Below are 25,630 nucleotides of genomic sequence, written 5' to 3'. Positions count from 1 at the left end.
CTGTCTGACCACCTTAAACCTGAATGCTGAAACTCCCCCTGCCTCTAATTCAGCCCAGATAATATGACTAAGATAATTCTCCCAAAGCACTGGTTTCCTCTTGCTCAAGGACCTATAATGGCAGCCTGATACCTACTGACACAAAATAAGGTCTTCATCCTAACATTCAGACACTACCTTTAAGTCTCATTTAGTCTGGTCTAGTTCTCTTCCTCCAGCCAATTCAATCAGAGTTCCTACTAAGCTTTCAAGTGCAGCATTCTGTTCCACAAGACCCAGACCTTGGCTAATGCTGTTTTCCATTTTAATGGAGGGTCCTCCCTTACTCTTTCCATCTACAGAAATGCTACCTACCCTGCCAACCCTGCCTCCTTCAGGAAGTCTTTCTGGCTCTCCGAGGCAACACTGATCTCATCCTTCTCTTACGGTCCACAGTATTCAGAGCTTGAGCCACCAAATTGGGTCTGATAACACAATGACTTGCATTGTTTGAAAAATTTTATTTGTGTTCTTCAGGACTTTGGGGCAGATTGGAACAATTTCGGGGGCAGGGACTGTGTCACTTGCTACTTTTAAATTCTTTATACCAATGAGTACAGTTTTAAGAACATAAATGAAAATTCAATTAAAATTTGTTGTGTTTATTAATTCTACTGACTAGTTGTATGAAGCACCAAGATGGCACAGTGGACAGAGGGTCAGACCTGGAGTCAGGAAGACTCAGCTTCCTGAGTTCAAATCTGGCCTCAGAAACCTACTAGCTGTGTGTCCCTGGGCAAGTCACTTAATCCTGTTTGCCTCAGTTTCCTCTTCTGTAAAATGAGTTGGAGAAGGAAATGGCAAACCGCTCCAGCATGTTTGCCAAGGAAATATTAAATGGGGTCACAAAAAATTGGACACAACTAAGATGACCAAACAACGAAAAGTTGTATGACCATGGGCAAGTCACTTAACCTCTGTAAACATGCTTGCTCATCTGTAAAATGGAGATAGTAATAGTTCCTACCTCCCAGGTTGTTGGGAGAATCAAATCAGATAATGTTCTTAAACCTGTATAAATGCTGGTTATTGTTCTTCATGCAGCTAGGTGGCACAGTAGATAGAATGCTGGGCCCGGAGTCAGTAAGAATTATCTTCCTGAGAGAGAAAGGAAGGAAATGGGGAGAAGGTATGGGAAGAATGATACAGAAGGGAAAGAAAAAGAAGAGGGAAAAGGAGAGAAAAAATAAAGGAAATGGGGAGGAAGGATGAGAGGAGGGACATAGGAGGGAAAGAGATAGGAGCAAAGGGAGAGAGAAGGAAGGAATGTGTAAAAGAGAGATAAGAAGGATACAGGAGGGAAAAGAAAGAGGGCAAAGGAAGTGAGAAAGGAAGGAAATGGGGAGGATGGGATAGAAAGGAGGTTATAGGAGGGAAAGGGCAAGGGGAGAAAGAGAAAGGAGAGGGAAAAGAGGGAGGATATGGGGAGTAGGAAGAGAGGAGAAAGAGGAGGAAAGAGAATTATAGAGGGGAGGAAGGTAGACAGTAAAAAGGGGGAAGGAGGAAAATGAAGGGAGGGAGTTGTTTTTGATACTGCTCAGGGGAAAAATTATGGTGGGAGCAGAAAAAAAACAAAAGTATCAGTTAGCAAAGCTAAGGCAAGGAAGGGCAGATACAAGGATGACATTCATAGCTCTGACATTATAATCTATAGGAGAGACAACCCAGCTGGGTGGACACTCATCCAGAGCTGTGCTTCAGTAAACACACTAGTGTGGGTCTAAGGAAAAAAAAATGAGAATGCTGGAAGTGAGAATGAGGTCTGGAACATGGCTGGCCATCACCCAGAGTTAGAAAACACAGTAGCGGGAAAATGCTTTTGTTCCTTAGCTTCCCGGGGCAATGGTAGTTTGGGGGTAGCTTTGGGGCAGTGGCTTTTCAATGTCCTTTTGCTCGACAACAATGACACTGTGGCTGTGTACACTCCCTGCCCATCCCTCTGTGGGTCCAGTCTCATGTCAAGGAGATTCATCCTATGGAAGGACAATTAACAAGAACGGTTGGCTTCTGGTTGTCTGATAGTGCCCTCTGGTCACAAGTGTTAGTGGAGTTCCAGTCTAGTATCTGGAGAGGGCAACTCTACATAGTCTGTATGATGCAAATAAATCCATTTATCCTGGAGAGAAAAGCCCAGGGGGGTGGGGGGAAGAAAGGGGTAGGGGACAGAAGGATGTTAAGGCCATCTTGTCGACAAGGAATGATTATTAATCAGGCACTGTGCTAAAGGCAAAAACATGCCCTGTCCCTGCCCTCAAGGGCTCACATTATGATTGGGAAGACAGCATGCAAATAACTGTGTATTATATATATATATATATATATATATGTACACACATATTATATATACACATACACTATATACACATATACACACTGTCAATGGAAAATAGTCTCAGTGGGAAGGCATTCTTCAAGTATTTAAGGGGAAAGAGAGTTTTCATGTAGAAATAGGCATTAAGAACTGTCTTACTTGGCACCAGAAGGCAGTATCAGGGGCAGTGGGTAAAACTGAGAAGAATTTACACTTGAAATCAGGAAATGCTTCCCAATAAGCTATGCCAAACTGGAACAGGCTGCTTAGGGAGGCAGTGGGACTTCTGGTCACTGGAGCTCTTCAGCCAACGGCTGGACCACTCACTCACTGAGTGTGTTTTAGGTTGAATGTTTGGATATGACGGCCACTGAGGGCCCTCCCAGCTCTGAAGTCCTGTGATGCTGATCCTTGAGATCACCTTACGAGGTGAGGCTGACGAGGTGGTAGGCTGGACAAGAGCTACTAGCTTTAAAATCAATGAATTGAGTCCCTTTTTGGACACATGATTTACTTATGCAAATGTATTTTGGTGGAGTAAAAACAATTTATAAGCATAACAGATTATAAATGGCAATAGTGATAATCCAATAATCTCTTGGCAGCATGTTCTGTTCCCAAAGCTACCCCCTTAGTGCATCATCTCTCACTTGAGATAGAGCAACCTGTCTTCTAATTAGTGTCCCTGTTTCAGGTCCTTCCCTATCCCATTCCAGTCAGTCTGTAAGTCAGTTAGTAAGCATTTATGAAGAACCTTCTATACGCCTGGCACTGTGCTAAGTGCTGGGGCCCCTGCCCTCCAGGAGCTCATAATCGCATCCTCCACACTGCTGCCAAAACGATTTTCCTCCAGTTCAGTTCTGACCACATCACTCCCCTACTCAAGGTACTCAGTACTCAGGTGATTATCTGGGGGCTCTAGAATCAAATATAAATTCCTCTGCTTGGCATTTAAAGTCCTCGACAACCTGATCCCAATCTATCTTTCTGGCTCCATTATACATTATTCCCTTTCTTTCATTCTCTCTTTTTTATTATTTATTTTTATTTTCATTTTTTTCCTTGCTTTCTCCAGTCTAGGCAAAATGGTCTTCCTGCTCTTCCTGATGCATGACATTCCATGTGTGCCTTTGTTGGCTATGTCCCATGCCTGGAATTTGCTGTCTCTTCTCACCTCTGGCTAGTAGAACTCCTGCCTTCCTTCAAGACTCAGGTAAAGCACCTGCCACTTTATGCACAAAGACTTTCCTGGTCCCATCCATATACTAATGCCCTCTATCCCAAACTACCTTGTTTCTTTACATTGATTCTCCATCCATCATCCATCCATCTGTCCGGCCAGCCATCCGTCTGGCTATGTATGTATGTATGTATGTATGTATGTATCCATCCATCCGTCTGTCCATCCATCCATTTACATTTTATCTCTTTGGATAGAATGTAAACTTCTTGAGGGAATGAACTGACTCATTTTTATCTCTGAATCTATCCCCAGTGCTTAAAAGCACATTGAAGGGTGCTTATTAATTGAGTTTGTAAGCTAGTAGGGCATTTGATCACTAGTTCTTAAAGCAAGGTTGGGGGCTTCTTGGGGATCTTGAGGCCATTTCAGAGGATTTACAAGGCCAAAACTATTTTCATAATAATATTAAGATATTTTAATTTCTAATATAACAAATTTGGAAAGGCATAACATACATAAACAAAAGCTATTAGAGGGTGGATTCTCAATCATTTTTAAGGGTACAGAGGGATCCTGGGATCAAATCATTTGGGAACCGCTGCATTAGACAAAATCTGAAGACATAGGTTTGAATTGGTTTTGTCATTTAGTAGACATGTGACCTTGGTTAAGTCACTCTCTCTTCTGGGTCTTATTTTCCTCATTTGTAAAATAAGGCCACTTTCCCCTATAATCTCTAGGGTCTCCTACCACTCTGACATTCTGTCTCTCTTTCCTCCTTACACCTCTAGCTACATCCTTTGAAAAATACTTGTTGATTGTCTGATTCAGGTCACTCTTCAATTGTAGAATTCACACTAAAAGGAAATTTAATGTGAGAGGACTATTTTAAATAATACTTTTAAACTCCTATAAAGTTTCTAGACATATTACAAAAGGGAACACAAATCTGAGGCCTGAATAAGGCCCCAAAAGAGAGAAAAAAAGATCTAATACAAGGCAGAGAGAAATAATATATCAAAAAAGTAATAACATGAGATTAGGTAGATGAATGAATCATCTCACAAGAAAAATATCCATATTCCATATGCATCCTTATCATAATGTACATACATATGTATTATAATTCATGTATTAAGTATACAGCATATATATTTCAAGCTATTCATTCTAGTGAATTCATAACAAGATAAAACACAGCCCCAAGTGTAATATATCGCATTCATTCTGGGGAAAACATACACACACACACATCTGTAGCATCTTCAACTGCTGAATGCCAAGTGAAATTTTATGGAAGACAGAGCTTTCTAGCTTGGTGACCCACTAGACTCTCAAAACATAAAACAGCTGCTTGATTAAGGATGGCGGCTCATATTTCTTGAGAATTTTTAGAAAAAAGTGTATCACTTATAATTTGATGCACCCTAAATCTTAATGCTTTTGGCTTTCTTTGGGGAATAAAAGACTGTATGAACAAATACATCTGGGTGGGCATTCTCAGACTAGGTAATGTACTTTGGAAAAAAGACTATTACTTTTCCAAGCCGCCTGTTGAATTAGTTGACTTTTTATGGGCTTAATATGGTGACAAGGGATGGCTTCAATGCAGAATATGAGTTGTGACTCTGTTATTCATTCACAAATCTTACAGATGCTTTAAAAAAAAATAATGGTTAGGATGTTTCTTTGTGTAGAACCATTCAAGACCCAAGAATATATGCTTGCCAAGACATTAGCTCTATTAGGCTACAGATGGTCGTCTAGTTCCCATTTAAGGCACTCTTTACAGGCATCCAATTAACTTCTTTACCAAATTCTAAAGTAGACTACATTTTAAGAGGGTGTAAAAAAGGCAAGAATGCTGGGAGGCCTTTCAGGTATTGGAAAAGCTATTTTCAAAAAAGATGGTTTGTAAAAGAGGTGGGTTCTATGTGATGTTCCATTACATTCTTCTTCCTGCCACCAGTGAGGGCAGTCATTGATTTAGACCAGGAAAAGCACAATATGACTGGGACTTTTCTTCCTAATGAAATAACACATAAAGAGACACAAAGATAACGAGGGAAATCACAGGACAAATTTTTACAAAAGAAAAAATGTAAAAAAAATTTTAAGAGGCATATTTTTCATCACAAACACTACAAAGAACATTTGATAAGTTCCTTTTTCTGTCTCTGTCTCCCTGTGTCTGCTTGTCTCATAATTTCATTGATGTAGGGAAGTCCCAGCAAGGAAACTCCCTCTACCAAAGCAGATCAGAAACTATTTTGCAATTTCTAGTCTTAAAGTTTTGCCAGGGGGAATTGAGAGGTTAAGTAGCTTGTCCAGGGTCATTTAGGCAGCATGCATTAAAAGCTGGACCTGAACCTAAGCTCTTTTTGAATGGGGACTGCTCTCTATTCATGACACCTGAATGCCTATCACTTTTTATAGTGATCTTATACAATATTACTGTATAGTTACATAGAGAATGTCTATTGGAAAAAGCACTGGCTTTGGAAGAAGTAAATGTGTAGTCCCTGTCCTAAGGCCCCCTGGGATGGGACTTCTTTCTTATTGGTGGAGATGAATGCCCTGCCCTGCATCAATGGCAGGGCAGAGTTGGTGAAAGGTGAGAAAGCTCCAGCCCTTGTCAGTCTTTGGGACTCTTTAAGGTCCAGCCCCTTTTGAGACACGTCAAGCTTCAAGTCAAGGTGCTTCTGGTTTCCAGATAAGATGGAAGAAGTCACTTCAGGCAGCTGAAGGAAAAGACTGGGGAGATATGAGAGGAGGTAGCAGTCTCCATCATGTCCCGACTCCCAACTTGCTACACTAGGGACTGCAGGGAGTTTTCCCTTGGGTGAGATCCAGGAATCTCTCTTTTGGTTAAGCTGAGTTACTTTGCTCCCAATGGGAGAGCCCCTTCACTGTCTATTGTCTGGTATATATTCTCCTATGTATACTGTCTCTGATTTGTTTTTGCTAGTAATTTGAATATATTAGTTTTCTTTGCTATTTTCTATGTGTGTTCTTTGTGGAACTGGTATTTGGTGGGAAAGGAGTCAAGTCTTGGATACTGGAGTCAAGCTTGGGTTTCTCCTTCCCTCCCTCAAATGGCAAAGTGATCAGATGTTAGATGGAACCCAATCATATCCCTGAGAATAACAATAGTTAAGGGAGCAGAAAAAATTCTAGGCCAAGACCCCCTTATCTCTGAGGAGAGCAGAACAGCTTCTGACCTCTTGCTTCCCCCACTGGCCGGAATGAAAGTATCCCTTGGACAAGGTTGGTGGGGGAAAGAGGTAGAGAGGTCTATTATGCCCTACTCTGAGCCACACAATGACAGTTCCTTATTATATGTCAGGGATCTCTTCTTGTCACACAGTGCCTATACCCGAGTTCAAATTCTGCCTCTGATATGTACCAGCTGAACAACTATGGTTATCCCAACCTCTGTGGGTCTCAAATTCCTTTTCTGTAAAGGAGGAGTGATATCCCATATAATATCTACCTCACAGGGTTATAATGAACACCAAGTAGGATGGTTTACTAAAGTGCTTTGTAAACCTTAAAGCATTATGTAAATGTCAGATACTGTTACTACAGTGACATCAACAAAACTAATAGATTTTTCCCCTTAGATTTATGCCAGATCCTAATGAAAAATACTAGTAGAAGGGTGGCTAGGTGGCACAGCAAATACAGCACCAGTCCTGGAGTCAGCAGGACTTGAGTTCAAATCCGACCTCACACACTTAACACTTACTAGTCCTGTGAACTAGGGCAAGTCACTTAACCCCAATTGCCCCTCCAAGAAGCAAAAAAAAATACTAGTAGAGTTTGGACCAGAAAAGAAACTCCCACTCTCCAATTATAACTCTTATTGCTGATTTTTCAATACATCTATCTATTTTTTCTCATGTCCTATCCATCTATTAAATTAGTATTCTGATAGACATTTCATGTTTTTTCAAGCCTTGTAAATCAGGAAATAGACAACAACTTATTCTGACCACTGAAAAAGCAAATCCATCCATCCATCCATCCATCCATCCATCCGCCTATCTACTTCTTTCTTTTTCTTTTTCCATCATTCTATGCACAAAACATTTATTAAGCACTGACTATGTATCCTCCTTCCAAACATCACTATTTTTTGTTGAAGGCATCACCATCCTCTCACTATCCCATGTTCATAGTAATTATTCTGGATTCCTCATTATCCTATATCCCACATATTCGAACAGATGCCAAATCTTGCCAATTTTGCTTTTCCAACATCTTTTGCATCCAATTTCTTCTCTGCACTCACACACTTAACTCCTGTACTTCAAGTACTCACTACCTCTCACCTACCTCAAATATCTCCCCATTACATGATTTCATCCTACTACCAAAACAATGTTTCTCAAATGCAAATCTGACCATGTGTCTCTCCTACTGAACCAACCAACATCAGGGGCTTTCTATTGACTCTATTATTAAAAAATAAATACACTTTTTTGTTTACCATTTAAAGCCTTTTCCAATCTGGCACCAACTTTATGCCTCCTGCATAATTCTCTTCTGTATACCAGCCTAGCTAGCTGGCCCCGTCTCTTCCTCCCTCATCATGCTACATCTCCAATCTATATACCTTTGTATTGTTGATATCACTTGCCTAGAATGTACTCCCCTTCTTATAGGCAGGTCAAGGCATCGCCCCATGATGTCACTGTTCCTCTATGAAAACAAAGAATGAACAACCACTACTACCACTACCACTGCTCCATTAACTGCACTTCAGAGTCTCTCTTTTCCTTAAAGACATAGCTCAGGCACCATCTTCTGCATGAAGTTTTGGTTCCTTTTGTCGCCCAGTGGAGTTACTTCTCAAACTATTTGCATTTAATTATTTTGTAAGTGTGTGTGTGTTTGTGTACGTGTTCATTAACTTAATGTTACACATATCTACATATTCTTGTTGTCTCCTCCGTTAAACTGTAAGCCCAATGGCAGGAGGGATTGCTTCATTCTGTATTTGTATCATCAGAATAAACAGAATCTTAATCAATACTTGTATAGGAAGAGATTGCCTGGCACTGTCCTAGGCCCCTCTGGGGGAAACTGATAGAAAATGAATCGGTCTCTGATATCTGGGAGTTTATATTCCAAGTTAAAGAGACCTGTTTGTATTCAACACGATAAACCCAACTCAAATTTACCTTTCCAATACTGTTTTGTCAGTATCGTGCAGCTTTCATTCATCCATCTCCTCTAGAGCCTATTATAATTACATGTACACAGTATTTTGGTTAAACTCTTCAACCTCAATTAAATTCTGGAGGCGTGCCTAATAACTCCCATGGTAGGTGACTCAGTGCCTCTGAGATCGTGCTGGTCAAACGCAGGAGCCAAGATGACTGCCAAATGCACATATCTAGCCTTCATCTTTCTCTTAACCTCCTGTCCTGGTTTGTCCACTGCTAGTACTCATTTTCACTTGAATGTCCCATCAACACTTTAAAACTCAACATGAGTAAAAGGGAACTTTTACATTCTTCCAAATTAATTCCTCCTCCAAATTTACAAAATACATACAAAGTATTTTGGTGATGAGGGAGAAAACACTAACACAGGAATGGGAGGCAAAGAAAGGCCACTTGCAAGAGGAAACACCTGAGTTCACCACACGTGCACTTTACAAACACAGGTCAATGGCAAAAACTCTGAACAGGTTGCTTATCAAAGTTGACCGAAAGGACAAAATTCAATGGGATGATGATATAAAATTCATGCAAGAACAGGTAAAATTGTATCATTCAAGACAGAAAAAAGTTTTTCAAATGTGTCAAAGTGGAATTTTTCCTTCAGGGATATGGCGGTGGTCAGCTTGGTAACATGGACAGCTCGTTAAAATGACCCATTCTGGGACTAAGGTTCCACAAGTCAAGGAGATATATTGCTCTATGAACTTCAGAGAGTGAATGCTTATAATTTTCAAGCCAACTCAATCCTAAGAAGATTTAGAAAATTCTCAGGAGCTCCAAGAAGACATCTACTCAGTTTTCCCAATAGCCCTATGTACCATTATCACGCTGTTCCAAAATGAACCATGACCTTTCGCTTAATTATTAATGAATGCTACAGAAAACATTTATTAGAGTGGCATTTTTTCATTGTTCCATATGTTTTCTTTCAGCCTGCCATGTCTGATGGGTGACAGTAAAGCAGGGAAGCTGTCTCTTCCCCTGTGACTTCTTACCACCTGCTTCATCGTAATAAGCAGATGTATCAGAGCAACCCATTAACAAGTCCCATCCACCAAAGCATTCATCATTGCTAAAGCTTTTTCTAATACAAGTCTGGGCTATTTAACACATTTGGAGACTTGGTCAGAGTTGGTTCAAGCACTGAAGAACTTTAGGACATATGAAATGCTTTGGCTATTCTTCGAAGAACTATAGGAGAGAAGGAGATGGAAGGAAGGTAAGGGAATGTGGTGAAGTAGAAAGAACATTGAACTTTGAATTATACGACCTAAGATGAAATTCTGGCTCTGCTACCTACTATTGATGTGACCTTAGGCAAGCTCTTAATTTTCTGGTGCCTCAGTTTCCTAATTTGTAAAATAAGGGAGTGTACTAAATGACCTCTGAGGTCTCTAAATAGTAACTGATTATTGGCTAATTAAGGAGAAGATTACTTCCTCTTCTTTCTCCTTTATTTTCTTATGCAATAACAATATGACACTTTTGTTGCTGTTTCATTTGTGTTTGATTCTTTGTGACCCCCTTGAGGGTTGACTTGGCAAAGATTTTCCATTTCCCTATTTGGCTCATTTTACAGACGAGGAAACTGACGTCCAGGATTACACAGCTAGTAAATGTCTGGGGCCAGATTTGAACCCTTGAAGATGAGTCTTCCTGACTCTAGGCACAGTTCTCAACCCACTGCAGTGGCTTCCCACACAATAGAACAGTGTTTTCTTAATCAGTTTCTGACATGCAGGGGTACTTTATTACTCACTGTGAAAGGAAGAGGACAATTTTACTTGTCAGTTTCTGGTAAATAACTGATCTTACAAGATTTTCTTACCTACATACAGACACAGCCATGACCATGGGGCTCTTTTGTGAAGATGGTATCCCTTTCCTACATGTCAAGCAGAGGTCCTCTACCTCTGCCCACTAATTCAAGGAGAGAAAACTTTGCCTGTAACAAAGCTTTCTGAAATAACATTTCCTTTAAACAAAAAGGTTTCTACTTTCCCATTAAGTGTAAAAGGTCCTACAGTGTTGCAGAGATCAAGTTTACTAAATTCTGTCACTTATCTCTTATTGAGCTAGTATTTACACAGTTCTTTGAGATTCGGAAAAAAAAACATTGAACATGTGATCCTAACTCTTGTTAACTTTAAAAGGACTGATGATACACAGTTGAGGTTTTAGTGTGCCCATTTTGTTCTTAGAAAAAATATTACACATTTAGTAAACATAATTAATGCTGTTGTTTTTTCTTAGAAAGACATCAAGATTATGATTACCTAATTGAGTGCTATATCTGTTTAATCAAATAAGAAATAGACTGTTTACAAAGGTATGTGTTTTCTTTAAGGATGAAAAAAAATCACCATTTCCCTGATAGTCCAGCTAAATGTACAACAAAATATTGAAGATTATTAAAAACACAGATTTATAGTAGATTTATGAGATTTTAGAGGTTACTGAGTCTAACTCTCTCATTTTACAGATGAGAAAATGGAGGCCAAAGTGGTTAAATGATTTGTCCAGGGTCATATAAGTAGCAAGAAATGTGCATAAATAGAAGAATTAATATTCATCTGTCATAATCATAGCTCTCCGGAAATCTTATTCCATGCCAATAAACAGCTCTAAGGTGAAGCACAAAATCATCCTGTATGATATTTCTTGTTATTACATTTTCTTAAGGGCTTTGCATTTTATTCATGAGATTGCTTTCAGAGGCAGCAATTTGGAGCCGGGGATCTTACGCTGAAACTCTGGCTATTCTATTTATTGTCTTTGTGATCTCGATCATGAGGCCTCTCTAGACCCAGGTTTTCCCATTTTTGCAGTGAAGGGTTTGGCTGACAGTAGATGATGACCTCTAGAGTTCCTTTCAGACCCAAATCTACGAATCCTCAGTTACAAAGACTCTTCAGGCCACCCTTGCCATTCACTGATCTCCCAAACAATCAAAATATGTCAGCTATTTGTATTCTGTGTAGCCTTCAGACCTTGACGATATTTATGCCATCCCACACAATACTGATTTTGTGGCTGTTCTGCCATGTGGACTTTGGAATGTAATGGTCACAAATGCTTTCAATGCTTTAAGAAAGTTCCCTATTCAAATGCTTAATATCATACTATGCAAAGGAAATATTGAAGAAATTCTTACTGATGAGAAATGGACCTTTTGGAAACAAGATTTTTTTCACAAGGTCTTGGCCACTGGGAGCTACAGCAGACTTGAGCATTGATCCCTGGATAGCTGCTGCCCTGCATTTATGAGACTGCACTTAATAATGGATAGAGTGTTGGGTTCAGCATGAAGAGGTCCTGGGTTTGAATTCTGCCTGAGACAACAGCGAGCTTTCTGATACTGGGAAATTCTCTTAACCCCTCCCAAGACTCAGTTTCCTCCTCTTTAAAATGGATATAATCCTATTTGAAGCATTTACATGGGGTTGTTGTCAGTATTAATTAAAATGAATCAATCAGCAAGCATTTATCAGGTACCTACTCTGTGCCAAGAACTGAGGATACGAAGGAAGGTAAAAACCTGGTTACTGCCTTCAGAGAGCTTACATTCTAATTGTAATATATGCATTATATTCTAAACATAATATATGCAAAGCACTTTGTGAACCTTAAAGTACTAACAGACCTTTGTAAAAACTAAAGACCTTTGCTTGTCTAGCTGGCACTCTGGATCAATATATATCTAATGTTTGATTTGAATAAAAGCTAAACTTGAACCAGCAATAGTCATTCTTCCCGGTTTTCTCTCTTCTACTGTCTGTTTATTTTAGTAGAAGACAAGTTTCAAAAAATACTTTCAGAGGATCATTTCAGTGAGGACACAGAAGTAATAAGTATTCCAGACTCAGTTCCCTCCCTATGTGGTTTTACACTTAAAAGTGAGCCTCTCCCACATTGTTTTAGAGGACGCCATCTGGGGCCTCCCTTCCCACAAATGGAGTCATCCCCTATGGCAGGGGGCTGCCAGTACAAAATCTTTTCATGCCTTCCACTGAACAGCAGTTGCTTAAAGATGAGTTTCAGTCCCTACCAGCCTTAGTTGAGTTCCAGCCAGTGACCGTAGCGTGACCAGGTGGCGAAAAGGCTCCCTATCCCTTCCCAATCCCCTAAGCCATTTGATCTTCTTTCTCAATTAATTTATACAAGAAGAAGATGTACCCCAGATAACCTCCAAGCAGCTCCATCCTTTCTCCATCTGTTCTTTCTTTAATGATGCTCCTGAGTCTTGAAAAATAACCTGGGAACTCTAGGGCACATCCCCCAAGGTAGAGAACAACTGTCAACTTAAATGTCAGTAACCAGAAACCAAACATTGGATCTACACTGATCTGGGGTGTGCACCCAGAGAAGAAATCTCCAGCAGGCAGAAGCACAAAGAACGGACATGATTGAGAGGCTAAATTACTGTTTGGTACTGAAAACATTGAGGAGAAATCACTGGGTAGTGCAGAGGGTGAACTCTCTACAGTAAGCCTGACTAGTGCCCAAAGTGCCTCAAATCTATTCATGGTACCTGCAATGCATTCTAATGACTAGGTCCCTTAATATGTTTTTCTTTTTCATGATGTGATTAAAGGTACAATAAGGTGCGTTCGTGACAAGAGGCCCAATCATTGTTCTGTGTCATTAGGCTCACAGCAGCCCCCAAAGAAACTGTAGGCAGCATGCCAAGAACCCTACTAAAGAGCATCTCTCTGAATTAGCTCTAGATGAGGAAGGGATAAACTCAGAGCCTGGGAAGATTTGATTTTCTTCATGCTCCAGTTCTGAAGACTTACTGAGCAAGGTATCTGGGCCTTCTGGAACTGGAGCTTGTGGAAGTCTCACTTTTTCAGTTGTCATAAAGCTTTGGGGAAAATGGAATTGTTAATGGGGGCCAATGCTTTGGGAATTCCTTGGATTCTAAGTTCTATGAAGACAGTGGGGAGGTAATTTATTCCACTGGCACCCATGAAGTGACTTGGGGGGAGTAACTTAAGCCTCAGTCTCCTCATTTGTAAAATAAGGACGTTTTGTTAGGTGGCGTCTGAGGGCCCTTGCAGCTCCTGCTCAATGATTGATGACCCTACAAGCCTGAGAGGGAGCTTGAAAAGTAGCTTTCGTTTTCCTGAAAGTGCATCTGCATGGCTTCCCAAATTGCTGACAAAGTGTTGACCAGATGGGAGTCATTTATCAAAATTCACTGTGTGGTATTTTGGCCCAAAATATTTCTACATAAATTCATTTTGTAAAAAAAAAAGTAAGAAATAAACAAAATCTAGTGATGTTTGTTTATTTATTTATCTGGGAAATGAGATTTTGCCAAATTAGACAGACTAACCTATTGGAGAGAAATCAATCTAGCAGAGGTACGGCAATGGTCTCTTGAGATAATTATCCAATATACTACCATGACCATGAAATGACAGTTACCTCGTCTGAAGGAGGGGAAATAGGAATAGGAAGCTAAAGGCAATGCTTTGCACAGAACAGGTGGTGATTTCCATATTTTGCTGCTCACTCCTCAAATGGAAACCCCTCCATTACCTGGCTTAGATGATGGTTTCTGTTTGTTCTCATTTCACTCCTTGAATGTGCGACTCATTAAGAGCTCTCCAGCTCAGACTGAATGGAAACTTGGCAGGGACAAGGGCTAACTATTATGATAGTGCCTGATGATAAAGCAGAATTGATGTGAACAGCACAAGACGTCACAATCATGAGTGGAGCCAGTTTTCTGAGATCACTTAAGTCCAAGAGACCCTGGTCTCCTCAGAAATGACCTTGTTGTAAAACTCACGAGAACTATTTAACAATGGGGTCCTTTGACACATTACTGTAATGCTCACAACAAAACAGAACAAAAGGTACAAGAGGGAATGGAAGTCTGGGCATACGACACAATGAAAGGTGGAGCAAAGGAAACCCCCCCCCCCCAAACTTAAATCTGGCTTCCAACATCTTTACACACCTTGCCCCAGATAAGAGTCTACATGGCAGATTTACCACAGCGTAGGAGCCGGTGATAGGAGGCAGGTAACACACAAAGGTCCCAGTACTTTGTTCTGGGCTTCTTTTGTGACCATAATCGCCCTCTGCTGGCAAAGGGAAAAATGGCAACTTCCAAGCCAGCTTGCTAGAGAAATTCTTTCTAAACTGTTCGTACTTGAAGTCTCTGGACTTTTTAAGGTGAAATAAAATAACAGTCAATGTCTAATTCACTAATAGAAAAAAATTCACCTTGTCCTTCATTTGTTCTAGCAATCTCAATACTTATATTTCTTTTCTTCCCTTCCCCCTCCCCCAAAGGTATTTCAATGGACGAACAACTTTTTTATTTCCTGAAGAAAAACTTTAAATAGTCAGGATAATTCAAGCCCCCTAATCTCCTAAGAAAATTAATGTCAAATTAATATCAGATCCAGTCTCACTAGAACTTGTGGAGTGTCATATTTTAAATCCAGCTCCTCCCTCCCAAAATACAGGTTTTTTATATCCCATTTTTTCATATTCTGTTTTCTTTCATTCCAACTTTCAATTTTTCCCTCATTAACTAAGAGCAAGCAGCTAATAGCTTTGAACATCCCCCATCTAATTCAAGTCCCCTTTTCCTTCTTTTGGATCGGCTGGAGGTAAGGACATTTCAAAGTGTGAAACATAAATCTGAACCACATGTCCCATCCCGAGAAGTTGCTGAAAGAATGAAGATGCCCATGCTGTCCTGAAAGAAAACCCTTAAAACTATTTGTAAACACAGACAAAAACCTCCCAGGCATCAATCATCAGACATGTCTCCTCCAACTTGTTCAAAGAGTGCATGACCAAGCTATGACCCTTCCTCGAAACATGGTACTTAACACGCACAGGGAGAAATGTCTGTGGTGAGTAGCTTTGGGATGGGACTGCCTGGACCTTGCTTTAATTACATGTCAACATATATTTAGCTAGTCAAAATTAACCATCTTGATGCATCTGGAAGATTAATCACAAAAGAGAGCAAACAGGCAACATATGCATGAAATTCAGAGATGCTAGAACTCTGCCTTTCCCTCCCTGCAAATACTTTTCCAAATTCCCCTCCCAGAAGGCATCCTATTCCCACCACGCTAGCTGGCTGAGAACCTGTATCCTTTCAGCAGGAAAATCCCATTGGTTACCTGACAAACTTCATACAGTAATTTGTACTGCTCTTCTTGCTTCTGCAGACTGCACAAGCTGCATCCCATGTTTAGAGATCGCCAAGGAAAGCCACTTTCCTCTTCACCAGCTCCCACAGAGGCAGCCCCAGTTACTTAGTACTCATGGAGAAGATATCCTGTGGAACGCCGAGGTGAGTCAGGAGAGCAGCTCACGCTGGCATTGCACTGAGGGCTGGGGAAGCTGCTACCTCTCTTCTCCTTAATGCTTTCTTCCTTCCCTCCTCCTCCCTCCTTCCCTCGGAGTCCACAACACTCCCTCTACTGCTGTAGTAAGGCTGCTGGATTGTGGTCCAATGCACACCCTATATACTGCTGCTCATGCATATTAATCAGACCTCATTGACTATTCATAACAGACAATGATACAGAAGCTATAATTGCCGACTATGACAGTTGAAATTTCTCTAATTAACAAGCAAGTGCTCCAGGAGCAGGGCGCACGCAATAAAAGCCACTAACAATTTTGTAAACCATTTTCTGGCAATTACAAATAAACGACTACATTTTCACACAGTCCCCTAGGATGATTCCTAACACGTTTAAGCTAAATAGAAATACATTTTTTAAATATATCGTTAAAAAAGTCTGATGATATAAAATGTATTTAATGCTGTAGATAACTATGTCACATAAACTGGTTTTATGGAAATGAACTCTTCTGGGGAAGAATACAAATGACAGGTTTTTTTTTTTTTAACAAAGCTGCACAAACACCATTTTACATGCAAATAAAATTATTATTTCTTTAATTGAGAAATGCATTTTCCTCCTGTATTTAGAAGTTCATAATAACCAGGGACTTTGTTGCTGTTTAGTTTCCTTAGAAAAAAAGAGCATTGAGAAAAAGGGTCCAAGAAAGTGATTATTAAGTATGCCTCCATCTCAAAAGGATGCAAAGTTATTTATTATAGATCTGTCAAGCTAACTGGAAATAATTGAAGCTGTCAGCTGTATGTGATTTTTTCCCCCTTTAGATTTATGGAGACTCTGAATTCTTCAGGGTTCATCTCATTAGGCTAATTGGCCCAATAAATTTGTATTAGATATCCTCTACTTGAACTGATGAACATCCAAATACCTCTTTCCCTTTAAAAACTGACTCTCTAAGCTCAGTTGTGACCGCTGATTTCACCTTTCACTGTGTTGTGTTTGAGGAAGACAGGAAGTTCCAATACCATGCAATCCAATCAAATTGGGAGAAGCTGTAGCCTGAGTGTGAAGTGTCTTGCTCTATGAGGATGTGTCCACTCTATCTCCTCTGGACACAGTTCCTATTGAAGAAGGTTAATGGCCTAATTTACTCAAACTTTGATTATTTAGAATTTACATTGCTCCTTGAAGGTCACCTGGGTATTTCTTAATTAAAGTGATTTATATTGAAAATTCTCCCAATTAATTCCATAGTCTTTCTTTTCATCTAGTAAAGGTTTAACTGTCTTTGAAGGAGACTCCTGTTTCCCTCACTGAGGTCTCAGGGAGGTTAAACAACAATGCTACTCCCCACCTCCCCCGACTGGGATGCTCCAAGCACAGTACAGATATTATTATCAGAGTCTCTACGAAATTCTTCTGGGGCTCTGAACTAGCAGGTGTGACTGGTCCCATTTGAATGACACAGAAAATGAGGCCAAAGTCCTTGGCTTAAACAACTCCATTATAATCCTAGAATTACTTGACTTTCTCTAGAAATACACAATTTCCCCAATATTGCAAGGATAGGGAGAGAAATGCAGGCTTTTGAAGAGACTGTAACAGGTCAAAGTGGGCACCTGTTCTCTGCCCATGGTGCCAAAGCCCTCTGTATGAGCTCAGGCAAACTCTGCCACCATGTGTCTCTGCCAGAGTAAGCTAAATACTGAGGCAGTGTCCTCTCTTTTATGCCTGTGAATTGATTTGCAGACTTTACAGTTTTCACGAGGTCCCAGTCTCAAATAAAATCTGTGCATATTTGTCGTTTTTCAAAAGCCTGTTTAGTCATCCATCCTTTCGCTTTCTCTGCTCCTTCCCCTGCCACTCTCTGCCCCTGCCCCCCTCGTCCCCCCCCCCATCCATTGTCTGACTAATTTTTTACAGTATTCTTACTGAGCACCTGCCTAATGTAAGCTCCTAGAGGGCAGGAACTGTTCTGGTTTTTTGTCTTTTTTAAAATTCCAAGGTTTAGCAAATAGTAGGAGCTTAGTGAAAACTTGGCTCCAGCCTACATTCTAGGCTTGTAATACACGGTTGCCCCTCCCACATTCTAGAGGTCAATCAAGCTAGTCTTCTGCTGATACTCTGAAACTCACAACGTCCCCATCTTTCATGTCTGTGCCTTTGCACATGCCATGCTTGGAATGCACTCCCCTCTTCACCCCCGACCTTTAGAGTCCTTAGTTTGGATTCTCATATTTCTCTCTCCCTCTCTCCTCCCTCTTTTTCTCTCTCCCCCTTTCCATCTCTCTCCTATTTCTCTTTCCCCTCTACATCTATCTTTCTTTCCCCCCCCTCTTCCTCTCTCAATCTCTCTCCTCCTCTTCTCTCCCTCCCCCTAACTCCTGTTTTCCTCTCCCCTCTCTCCCTCTCTATTTCTCTCTTTCTTCCTCTCCCCCTCTGTTCCTCTTTCCATCTCTCTCCTCCTCTCTCTCCCCCTCACCCCTCTCTTTCTCTCCCTTCTCCCCCCTCTCTATCACTCTAATCCTCCTCCCTTTCCCCTCTCTCTATCTCCCTCTCTTTCTTCCCCTCTCCCCTCTTCCTTTTTCTTCCCCTTTCCATCTCTGTCCTCCTCTTTTCCTCCCCCCTCTCTCCACTCTCTGTCTGCTCTTCCTCTTTTCATCTCTCTCCTCCTCCTCCTCCTCCTCTCTCTCCTCTCCCTCTCTTTTTCTCTCATCTTTGCTCTCTTTTTCAATCTCTTTTTCCCCTTCCCCCTCACCTTGACTGATTAGGTCTCTATCTCACCTGGGCTGGACTTGCAGCAGCTGCTCACAGGTCCAATTTCAATGCTATGGAAGCTTGAACTTGGTCCATTTTTCCAATCTGGGCTGGTTTGCACCTCTTTGGGAAGTTCTCAGAAGGTCACCATTCATATTAATGCAGACACCACAATTTCAAATGATCCACCAGCTTCAGTCTCCTCCAGCTGAAGGGACTGCAGGCATATGGCAGCATTCCTCACCTAGTTTCCTTCAAAGCTCAGCATAAATACAATTTTCTATATGAGATCTTTCCTGATCTCCCAAGATGCCTCTCCACCCCTGAAGTAACCTTGAGTGTATTTTGCATACATTGCATATATGTTGTTTTCTAGGATAGAATATAAGCTCCTTAAGGGCAGGGACCGATTAATTTCTGTGTTCGTATCCTTAGTGCCTAGCACAGTGCCTGGACCTAAAAAAATGTTTGTTTTCTTTTTTTTAAACCTATAACTAAGTTTATTGATATAATTTGCTTTTACATTACCTTCATTTTCAAATACATCTCCCTTGCCTCCTTTATCCAGAGGGCCATGCCCTATAATAAAACAAAATGCTTGGTGATTGATTAATAAATGTTTGTTGGATTGGACTTGTTCTTTAATATAGTGTGCTCTCCTAATGAATTCAGAATATGATTCAGTTTATAAAATTTCAATTAGCACATGAGGTTGAAGGTGTAAAGTAAGGTATGCCATGGGCTAGCATGAGATATGCCTTATTCAGTAAAATACATTAGGGGGTTCAATCACCCCAGTCAAAGTGTCTCTGTTAAGGGCAAAAGGGGACCACTGTCTGACAGGAAGTTCCTTGTAATAGATAGAGCTATTTCTGAGATAACAGCCATCCTAGTAAAATGAAAAACAACTAGCCTTGAAAAAAGCTTACATTGTATTTAACAAGGAGCTCAACATTTGTTTTCCCTAGGAAGTAATTGTATCCCCGTCATCATTGGAAAGTGTTTCCAAATGTATGTGGTGCTCTGGATGACCAAACAGACACCATCCCTCTTTGCTTTCATGGAGCTTAGGAAAAAAAATAAAAAACAAAACAAAACCCCCCCAAAGTAGAGATGCTGAGAAACTCATCAAAAGTAGGCATTTGCTGACCTGCCCTGAGTATAGGTGTAGCAATGATAAAGAGGCAGTGGGGTGCGTGACTCCAGGCAGGCCACAATCTTTCTGAACCTCAGGTAACTCTCGAAAATAAGTTGGCAATCTGGATCAATGAAGGGAGTTCCCACATCAGCAAAATCACAGATCCTTGATTTATAGACATACAGATGTGAGGTAAAGTGAGCATTATCAGGGGGAACCTTCAGGATTTGTTTTGAAAGTTCAAACACAACTAGGGATGAGTTTTTAAAAAAATGATTAAAATAAGAGCTGGCTTACATAGATCCAAGGTTTTTCTAAAGATTTTACCTATATCATTTCATTCGATTTTTTTGGAACAACTCTAAGGTGGGAGCTTTTTAAATTTCCTCCCTCCGTGCCCATTTTACAGATGAAAAAAATGGAATCCTGGAAAACTTCCTCACTAATAAACATGAGAGACCGAATTTGAACCCAGGTTTCTCCTAATTTCCAGCGTAGCCCTCTTTTCACCATACCACATTGCCTGCCCCTAGCACAGGGACACACCTGGCTGTAGGTTTCTTTACTCACTGAGTAAAGAATGCACTGCGCTCAATAAATAGATTTTATGGACTATGGAAATAGTGTCATTTATTAGGTTTTTTTTGCATACTCTATCACAAGACTCATTACATTCCTCCACTCTGCTTGTATGGATTGCTGTGAAGAGCCTTTTAAGACATTAGAGATGGTGAAAGATGCTAGGTCCATTAATCCTTGCCAACACAGGAAAGATGGGAAAAGTAGAGAGGAATTCAGGAGAAGGGATCTCCTTCAGTTAAAATTTCCTGCTTCAGAAGGCATGAGAGCACAGGACCTAACTCCCATGGAGGGGCTCAGTTTGGCACCTTGCTTCTGTTCAGGAAGGAGAGGGGGCCATCACTCCATGTATCCTTCCATAGTTACACCCTTCTATGGGGGTGGGTTATCTCGGACACCCTGCTTTATAGTATTGTTGCCTTCATTGTTATTGTTAGTAATAATGATAATAGTCACCTGGGGGAAAGCACCCAGAGTGCTGTTGGCATGAGTTAGTGGAACAACTTTCCTTGCCCGTCTCCAAGAACCCAGATACAATTTATTGAGGATAATGTTCCAATAACTTAGTGTTTTTAATAACCCACATCTCGGACAAGGTGACTTTTCCACAGTCAGTTAACAGTATTTATGTAATAGCCACTGGGTTCTGAAGACTACACAAGGGACTATAAGCAAGGAAGGATGAGGGAGTAGATTGCAGCAGAAAACCACATTAACACAGTAAACACACAAAAAGAGCCTTCAACGGTGTCAGCACAAAAAAAATGACCAGTGGCTTTAAAAAGGTAATAGTCACTTGGAGTCATTGAATGGCTCTCCAAGCTCAAGATGGATGCTCAGGGATCATCCTTTGAAAAACCAGAGGGTTCTTGTGTTCAATGTGTGCTTTCTCTACAACAGGGCACATCAGAATCCAGCCTAGACCTGAAAGAGCCCAGAAAACTCTGCTTGATGAGCAGAATTATTAACTGGCGGTTTCCACCTGATGTAAATTTGAGACAAGGCACATAGGAGAGACCGTAAAGAAACCAAGTAAGTGAAGAGCTGATGGAAAGTTGGTGGCCTAGCTATCACCCCTGCCATTCAAACAGCACAAAGGCATAGTTTTGTCATCAGTTTTCAAACCTTGCTTAGCAGACCATGGAAATGATATCTGATATAATATAGCAAATGCTAACAGTGACCAATAATTAGATGCACTGGAATATTAGCATCTTTCTATTACAATCTTTCCTATAAGCCAGTCATTCCTATCCAATCCAAACAAGCATTTAATAGGTGTATCTATGTATTAGTCACTGTGTTTAGGCCCTGAAATTAAAAAAAAAAAAAACAAAGCGGAAAATAGCTCCTGCCCTCCAGGAGTTTGTGGTCTTCTGGTGGGGTGCAACATTTAAACACATAATTTGATGAGGGATGGAACACTAAGGGGTTCAGAAAAGGCTTCCTTTAGGAGGTGGCACAGAAGCTGAACCTGGAAGGAAGTGAAGGATTCTGGGAGGTGGAGGTCAGAATGGAGGACCTTCTGGGCACAGAGACAGCATGACTAGAGGCAATGTGATTTTTCAAATGGACTTAATTTCTCAGGTTCTGTCCTAAAGGGAATTAATTAAAATAATCATTCTCTAGCACTGGGATTGGAGAGGTGTAGGTGAGTGTAGGAAGATCAGTGCACAATCATTATGACTGCCAGGAAAACTCCTTAGCACACGATGTCCGCCATGCCTGGAATGGTCTCCCTTTTCATTTCTGTCTTCTAGAATCCCAAGTTTTCTTTAAAGGTCACCTCAAGTACCATCTCCTACATGAAGCCTTTTCTAATCCCCTTATCAGTGTCATCCTAACTCCCATAAAATTCCCTCATATTTATTTTATGGACTATAACATGCCCCCCCCCCCAAGGTAGGGATTATTTCATTTCTGTCTTTGTAGCCAGAACACCTAGAATGATGCCCTGGGGGTAGTATGTATCTGATAAATGCTGGGTGATTGATTCATTGATTGATTAAAGTTCTCAGCACATAGAAGTATCCACAATGAAGTACTGAATCTTGTTAAGACTACATAATATCTTGTACACAATAGATGTTTATTAAATATTTGCTGGGTTAACAATCAAGTTTGTGGAACAAAAACCTAAATCGAAACATAATACATCAGTATCATGAAAATTTGAATTGTTCTTCCCTCAATTTGGTCTTTTGTGTCCATGATGTCTGATGTCTAGTTAGTTTGGGAAAATATCAAATCAGCCTCACATCAATGTGTGTTTCTCTGTTAGAAGTTACTGATGCAACACAGGTCCCATCTGGACAGTGCAAGAGCAATGAACAATGCTCTAGTCTTTCAGCCTACAAACAGAAACTCCTGGGCTCCAGGCACAGAAACTTTGGGTCTTCAGTTCTAGCAAGAACATCTAGGGACTGGTTCTATGACAGGGTCTGTAGACTTAGCCTAAGAGGCAAAACTGAGGAGTGACAAGGGAAGGAATTCGATAATTAAAGAAAGGAAAAAGAGAGCCAGAGACTACTTGGGAAGAAAGAGAATGGGATTTGTAGGAATTATGTGTCCTTTAAAACCTTGAATGATTCAGCTAGTTGAGAGAACCTAAAAAGAGAAGGATATTTGGAGGTCAGCTAGACCAAACTCCTCCCCCTCATTTTACATATGAGGAAACTGAGGCCTAGAGAGGGTAAATTATTTTCTCAGAGTCACACACGTGGTGTGCAGTAGTGGTAGCGACCGAGCCATGCTAATTGTGAATGAAAATAAAAGAGAACACACCAGTAATCTGTTGCAGCCCCCTGCCTTCAGAACACACACTTCAGATTTCGGTCTACTTTGCTCCTTACTACTGGAACAAGTTAGAAGAGACCAAGGGTTCCAAATCTGTGGTTCATGACTTATGTTTTAAAATATTTTGATAATTGCATTTTATTGCAATCAGTTTCCTTTGTAATCCTATGTGTTTTGTTTTATACATTTAAGCACTGCCTTAAGAAAGGGTCCACGAAGACCTTTCCTTGGATTAGACAATTCCTAAGGGAGCTTGTCCAGCTCTATGCCTGCTTTGTGTAACCAGTCATGCTACACTTTTGATCAGGGAACAAAGTGTGGTGTACACAGGGAAGTAAAAGACATGACATATTTCCCTTGTTCCACTGTGTAAGAGAAAATACAAGCAGACTGAAGTTGAACGCTACCAGACTTAAATAACTGGCTTAAGCAACTGCCCAAGAAATATCACAAAAACGAATGGCTAAGTGTCACGAGTAGAGAAGAGATAGAGTACACAGTAGGCTACAGTAATCTGGGTAATCTGGGAAGACTTCTTAGAAGCGGCGGCTAAGTCATGAAGGATGGGTAGGATTTTGATAGGTAGAAAGGAGAAGGTTTTCCAGACAGAAGGAATGGTGTGAATAAAGGCAAGACAGCTGAACTACATCAAGGTTGTGTGGGGGCTACTAATGACTCATTTGTTTAGATTGTAAAATACATATCAAGATCATATTTAGAGCTGGATGGGATATTAGTAGCCACAGACTTTTATCCTGTCGTTTTGCAGATGAGGAAACTGAGACATTGACATATTAAGTGTCTTGGTCAAGGTCATACAGTTAGTGTCTCATGTCAGACTTGAACCTAGGTTTCCTGACTCTAAGTCCAGTGTCAATCTCCTCTGCCATGATACTACCTGGGATATATGACTGGGAAGTCTGATTGGGGGCTAGACAGTGTTAGGCCAAGGAGATTCATGCCACAGGTAACAGGGAGCCATCACAAGACTCTGAGCACGACAGAAACTGGCTACATTATTTTCCCTTAAATTATTTTCTTCTTTCCCTATGGGTCTATTTTCTCTGTTCACGTGGGGACAAAGTTCACCAACCCTGTCTCTCCCAATGAGCTCATTTCGGGAGGGGGTGTGAGAAACAGGCTCTCCACACATTTTCCACAGCATGCCTCACCCTGAAAAGCTAGGGGCCATGCCCTAGGGGAGAGGGGTTACATCGCTGGTTCCGTACTGAGGCAGGCAGGAGTAGGTATCAGAGCAAAAAGACTAAGAAAGTAGATCTCGATCCTGTTTACATTTTCAGTCTAGACATGGGTATGAACATATTCTGTGGATGTGGGGCAGTTTGGCTAGATTGTAGGGTAGATTAAGGAACAGAGATTGGAAAAATGAGGGTAAGACCATGTTATGGAGGGACTTAACAGAGATGTTCTCATTGGAAAGGCAAAGTGATATGGAATGATCAAATGGAAGAGTTATCTGAAGTCTATCTTGTTAGAACGTAAGCTCCTTGAGAGCAAGGATTTCTTATTTCCTTTTTTAGCATGGTGTTTGACATGGGCCTCATGGATAATGTGTTGGGCTTGAAGTCAAGAAGATCTGAGGTCAAATCCTTCCTCAGTCAGTCACTTGCTGGGTGACCCTGGGAAAATCATTAATCTCCTTCAGTCCCATTGTCCATATCTGTGAAATATGGTTAATAACAGTATCTACTTCATACAGCTGTTGTAAGAATCATAAAAAATAACATATGCCAAGTGCTTTACAAGCGAATAAGTGCCAGATAGACAGATAAATAGAGCATTTATTAAGCGCTTACTGAGTGCCAGGCACTGTGTTAAGTTGTTGAACACAAGACTGTCTCCATTCTCAGGGAGCAGAGGCAGAGGAAAAATAAAACAGAGCCCAAAGTGGGCAGGGGAGGGGAGGAGGGTGCCTACTGGGATAAGGCAGCGCTGGAGAAGGTAGAGCACAGCAGAGGGTGAGCCTGAAGTGAAGGGAATACAGTGGTCATGGATGCTCAGGACATGGTGATCTCACTAGTCAGGAAGTAGACCTCAACATGAGCTATCGATGTTTTAATTAACTGACTTACCCTCTCGGCATCCTCAGTTTCCTCTTCTATAAAATGAGGGGTTAACAAGCATTTTTGGACATGGGCAACATTGGAATTTGCCTTGCATGACTATCCACCCATCCATCCATCCATCCATCCATCCATCCATCCATCCATCCATCCATCCATCCATCCA

The 25,630-nt window shown here is 40.8% G+C and overlaps 1 protein-coding gene and 1 long non-coding RNA gene across 4 annotated transcripts in view; one reads left to right on the top strand and one right to left on the bottom strand.

The window, feature by feature from the left end:
• Positions 1 to 25,630, bottom strand: part of PDZRN3 (PDZ domain containing ring finger 3) — a 285,242-nt gene that overhangs the window by 58,630 nt on the left and 200,982 nt on the right. The window contains exon 1 of one of the 3 annotated variants that reach the window (XM_069084086.1): positions 15,919 to 16,257. The exons of the other annotated variants lie outside the window; for them this stretch is intronic. Coding sequence (XP_068940187.1) covers positions 15,919 to 15,987 — 69 coding nt within the window. The 5' untranslated portion in view covers positions 15,988 to 16,257. Of the gene's footprint in view, positions 1 to 15,918; positions 16,258 to 25,630 lie in introns of those variants that run through there. 3 annotated transcript variants of the gene reach the window in all.
• The window catches only part of LOC138158120 (uncharacterized), a 22,039-nt gene continuing 12,368 nt past the window's right edge, over positions 15,960 to 25,630 (top strand). Inside the window, exons 1-2 of the long non-coding RNA XR_011167558.1 lie at positions 15,960 to 16,091; positions 21,485 to 21,616. This is a non-coding gene — a long non-coding RNA (uncharacterized lncRNA). The remainder of the gene's footprint in view (positions 16,092 to 21,484; positions 21,617 to 25,630) is intronic.

Source organism: Petaurus breviceps, unplaced genomic scaffold, assembly GCF_028583685.1.
Source record: "Petaurus breviceps papuanus isolate PSGF00001 unplaced genomic scaffold, PetGlider_PUasm1.0 174, whole genome shotgun sequence".
Taxonomy (NCBI): domain Eukaryota; kingdom Metazoa; phylum Chordata; class Mammalia; order Diprotodontia; family Petauridae; genus Petaurus; species Petaurus breviceps.
Note: the sequence above shows the minus strand (reverse complement) of the source record. Positions and strands in the feature narration are given on the sequence as shown.